We start from the raw sequence: 5,000 nt of genomic DNA on the forward strand, positions 1-5,000 counted from the left end.
GCCACCTTGATGCTTCTGTTTTTTTCTGCATTCCAACAAAGTATGAACTTGTGCTATTACACAACATACTATGCTATTACATAACAGAAACTAAACCTATTACAAACCCCAAATCTTATTTATATTTTTTTTTTTTGAAGACTTTTTAAAATGTATTTGACAAGACAGTGTGAGAGGTGGACTGGAAGTGAATGGGGTGAGAGATGGGGAGGGGTCGGCAAAGGACCCGGGCCAGGAATTGAACCCAGGTCAGCCGCATGGTAGATGGGTTCCCTACCGGTTGGCCACAACAAGGCCACAAACCCCAAATCTTACTCTTACTTTAGAGCGGGGAGTGTCAATGCGCCATAGCAACATGAAGTTGCATTACGGAGTGGTGTAGCAGAGAATGGAATGTCAACATATGCAAACTTGCAAATAATTAACATTACATTTTTGTCAAGCCACGTTTTTTGGATATTGCAAATTAATCTATGGTAAATAAGTATATTCCATGTTTCAATGTTGTTTATTCCACTATACCCTTATAATTGTTTGTTTTTCTTTAACCAAAACATATAGACAGTAAGCTTTGCACACACAGCCATTTAACACTCTCTATTATAGGCTACACATCGGTCTTCAAACAGTTTTGCACGTCTATGTTCATCATAGATGTTGGTAGCATTAGGCTGCTTGAGGACTAAGCATGGAAGCAGTATGTTAATATATCTACCCAACACCACATGTTTTGTGTATTAACACTAAATCACATACAACCTTGCTTATTGTTTTACAGGAACATGCCACCTCCTCATGGTGGAGGGCTCCAAAAGTCCTGCACTTCTTGCAGCGAAAAGATTTTCAACGGCTGTAAAACCTGCCCTAAGTGCAAGGCAGCCCAGCCGACTGGGGTGCGGCTGAAAAAAAAATGGAACATTTAAAGAAGAACGTGGACGCCTGGGCTGCAAATAAGAAAAAGCACCAGTGCCTGTCCCATGTGTGGGACAGTGCAGTGCTGTTGGTAGGAAATATCTGTTACGATATCTGAAAGTAGTGTAAAAAAAATGTAGGTCCTATTGACGTCCACTGATTTTGCGATGCTCTGTTCTGAAATGACAGGCTAGCATTTAATAACTTTGTCGTTCACAATCTGGTCAGAAATGCCAGATTACCTAGCTGCAATTTTTCTCGTCAGTTCATTCACAGTTCATTCACTGTACGGCAACCTTTTAGCTGTTTTTCCACTGCCCTCTGTTGTATGGTGGCCCGAGTATGTATTCCAACTATGCTGTTTATGGCAACTATGTAAAGTTCGATTTCCCTAGTCATAAGGAATACTTACAATTTCATGGCTTTGGTGTTAGTCAGAAAATAAATAATTGTGAATCGTCCGTATTCATTCTGGAAAGGAAATGCTAAAAGTAGTACACAGTACACCTTAAAGAATTACAGATTCATAGTGCAGAGTACATACAATTCTGTTTTGTACCCTGAATAATTTCACAGTTATGCATATTGCTTTCCTGCAAAGAGTGCCTATACAAAAGAGGACAGAATGTGGTTACTAAAAGTGACATTGATACATTAGTCTTTGATCTTTGTCTAGAAATAACTGATATCGGAACACAACCAGCCATACCCGATTGCCAGTGCCTTGCATACCTGCATGTTATTTCAACTTATTTCAGAACTGCACATAATGTCCGAAAATTAGTGAATCATTTAGGTCTACTTGTTTACTCTTCAAATTTCAAATATTTTCTCTCCCCTTTCGTACTGACCTTCAGGTGGAGAAGTTAAATGCCCTTAACTGGCACCCGGTGTTGCTTGTCAAGCCACACCGAACGGCGAAAATGCTCACCCCAGAGGGCCAGAACACAAACGGCGAAGTGTGCCTGAGGAACATACATGAGATTTATAAACTCATGGTGGAAGGTAAGACAATATGTGCCATATTGGGGGGGGGGGTGTTAGACGGCTGTCTGGAAATGGTTACTTTTGTGTAAATTGCCATATGTATGTTTGGTAAAATATTGTGTGCCTGAGGAACATACATGAGATTTATAAACTCATGGTGGAAGGTAAGACAATATGTGCCATATTGGGGGGGGGGGTGTTAGACGGCTGTCTGGAAATGGTTACTTTTGTGTAAATTGCCATATGTATGTTTGGTAAAATATTATGTACACTCTGTTGTCGTTACACATCAACGCTACACAGTAAGTTTTGTGATTTGTAGATGTGCTGTATCTGTCTACTCTTTTCCATCCTCAGACACGCCACTGGGTCCAGGAACCACAGCTCCCCCGCCCCCACCAGGACCAGGTGAGTTCTTTCCCGCTCTCTCTCTCTCTCTCTCTCTCTCTCTCTCTCTCTCTCTCTCTCTCTCTCTCTCTCTCTCTCTCTCTCACACACACACACACACTCGCCCTACAGTAATCAATCCGCTCAAACCAATGGGCAGTGGTTCACCTGTCCATGTTGACACATTGTATGCTGATATCTCTATATCTAATTATGTTTGTTTACCTATTTACTGTTACTGTATGTCGAATGTTTACCTCCGCCAAGGAGGTTATGTTTCCGGTCGTGTTGTTTTGTCTGTCTATCTGCCAGCAGGATAAGTAAAAAAAAATAAAAAAAATAAAAAAAAGGAGTGAACGAATTGAGATGAAAATTTGTAGACTTGAAAATTGTAGAAATAAAGAAGAATGTCCGCACACTGCTCCCGTGTTGCTTTTTTATATTTTTTCTCAAGTGAGCGCTTTCGAGCTTTCGCTCTTCATCAGACTGATGACAAGTCTGATGAAGAGCGAAAGCTCGAAAGCGCTCACTTGAGAAAAAATTAAAAAAAGCAACACGGGAGCAGTGTGCGGACATTCTTCTTCATTTCTACAATAGCCTACTTTGGCCTTTTGTCATGCACCTGCGTTTTGGATGTGCGCACCACTAACCTACTGACTAGACTTGGAAATTGGAATTGACTCAAGGAACTGAGTGATTAAATCCTAGTAGTGATCCGGATCACAAAGTCCAAACAGGACCTTTTTAAACATTATTCACCATTGTTAGCCTAGAAATCTTGACACCCATAGTGTCCACAAATTGAATTGCCAGGGCAAAATTTGACATTTCAGTTTCTCACTCCACAAAAAGAAGGCAGAAAGACTTTAAATAAAAATAGGGTGTAACATTGTCAAATGTTCTATCAAACAGCTTATTTGCACTCTCAGAGTGCATCTTGTTTACAAATGTGTTATGTAATGTTCTACATAAAGTAAATTTACTTGTGTTGGGTGAGGAAGGGTGAGACGGACTGCATTGTGATTTGCACATGCGCTGCTGTGATGCTATATCTGTCTTTCTCCTATCCAGCTATGGATACGCAGGGCGAGGAGACGCCTAATTCTAACCCTATTGATCTAGGTGAGCATTCTATGCAGAGTATGGTGTGCCCACACAACTGGGCAGCTGTTGACGCATTATATGCTGATGTCTTTATATTGTATATCTTAACGTACCTTTTTGCATACTCTATGTCAGATGTTTTACTCTGTACTGCTCTAAGCAATGGTAATTTGCTTTAACAAATCACTGGTGGACATAACTATTGTTTGCTTAATCTTTTTCACGTTTTACATAGACAACACAGAAGAGGAATTTATCCTCAATCTCATTCCAATAGAGATCAGCCACTTATCAGGACAAGGTACCACAGCACTGTTGGATTTTTTTTCCATATTTCAATTCAGGGATATCATTTTTTTTGTCACTAAAAATCTTACAGTCACAAAATTGGTGATTTTCACATGTGCTGTTATGATGCTATATCTGTCTTTCTCCTATCCACCTGACACCGAAGAAGATGGCATTGAGGAAGCGGCGCCCACAAACAAAGGTGAGAATACTATGTGACATAGGTGATCTCTCTCTCTCTCTCTCTCTCTCTCTCTCTCTCTCTCTCTCTCTCTCTCTCTCTCTCTCTCTCTCTCTCTCTCTCTCTCTCTCTCTCTCTCTCTCTCTCTCTCTCTCTCTGCCTTTGTCAGTAACCATCTTACAGTCACAAAGTTGTTGATTTTCACATGTGCTGTTATGATGCCATATCTGTCTTTCTCCTATCCACCCGACACCGAAGAAGATGGCATTGAGGAAGCGGCGCCCACAAAAAAAGGTGAGAATACTATGTGACATAGGTGATCTCTCTCTCTCTCTCTCTCTCTCTCTCTCTCTCTCTCTCTCTCTCTCTCTCTCTCTCTCTGCATTTGTCAGTAACTAATGTACTGTTGTAATGCTATATATTTCTTTCTTCTATCCAGTGAGAAAGAGAAGGGCTCCTCTGAAGGCACAACAGCCTAAAGGTAAATTCTTATGTAACAACTCTACTAATCTATCATTTCTCTAATAAAGCCCCCTGCACACTGGGCAATGCGGTCACCGCATCACCGGAGTGGTGGCCACCTAGTGGACACCGTATTACCTCAGAAAAACTCCCGCAAGCAAGGTCTAGTGGTGGCTGTTTGAAACATGGCGGACGGAGCATAAAATGCCACCAAACTTCTTTATTTGAACACTAAAAACGCTTCGTTTCACTTTTTTGAAATGTGTTACTGATAAAGATCATGTGTGAAAGGTATTGCTGTGTTTGGTGATGAATTTGGTTTTCGTAATTTCGTATCAAATCATAACTGCTTGTTTTCTTGTCCACCTATCTAGTGTGGATTAAATAATGATAAAGTTTGGACATTATCACTGTTTTTAACAGCTTAAAACGGCGTAATTTTGATATTTATCTATTAATTTTTGAGAAGATCCGCGGGAAATCCTAAAGTGTTTATCATCACCATAGCAACAGCTCTCTTCACCGCACGGTCAGGCACGGTATTTTCCGGACGAGTTGAAATATTTGAACGTATGCGTAGGCTCTCGGATGCGGACTTTCTTCCGCACCGGACTGTCCGGACCCCAACCGCATACGGAATGCGGTTCTCCATAGACAATGAATGGTTAACGGTCAAATC

The 5,000-nt window shown here is 40.9% G+C and overlaps 1 protein-coding gene across 42 annotated transcripts in view; it reads left to right on the forward strand.

The window, feature by feature from the left end:
- LOC134444428 (brain acid soluble protein 1-like) overlaps positions 1-5,000 on the forward strand; it is an 8,647-nt gene continuing 3,647 nt past the window's right edge. For 14 of the 42 annotated variants that reach the window (XM_063193749.1, XM_063193746.1, XM_063193769.1 and 11 more), the window contains exons 1-8: positions 630-1,003; positions 1,770-1,917; positions 2,257-2,307; positions 3,358-3,408; positions 3,626-3,691; positions 3,845-3,880; positions 4,118-4,153; positions 4,299-4,340. In XM_063193749.1, the coding sequence (XP_063049819.1) occupies positions 911-1,003; positions 1,770-1,917; positions 2,257-2,307; positions 3,358-3,408; positions 3,626-3,691; positions 3,845-3,880; positions 4,118-4,153; positions 4,299-4,340 (523 nt within the window). In that variant the 5' untranslated portion in view covers positions 630-910. Of the gene's footprint in view, positions 41-618; positions 1,004-1,769; positions 1,918-2,024; positions 2,064-2,256; positions 2,308-3,357; positions 3,409-3,625; positions 3,692-3,844; positions 3,881-4,117; positions 4,154-4,298; positions 4,341-5,000 lie in introns of those variants that run through there. The other 28 variants (XM_063193759.1, XM_063193766.1, XM_063193762.1 and 25 more) reach the window with 14 other exon arrangements.

This window comes from Engraulis encrasicolus, unplaced genomic scaffold, assembly GCF_034702125.1.
Source record: "Engraulis encrasicolus isolate BLACKSEA-1 unplaced genomic scaffold, IST_EnEncr_1.0 scaffold_564_np1212, whole genome shotgun sequence".
Classification (NCBI taxonomy): domain Eukaryota; kingdom Metazoa; phylum Chordata; class Actinopteri; order Clupeiformes; family Engraulidae; genus Engraulis; species Engraulis encrasicolus.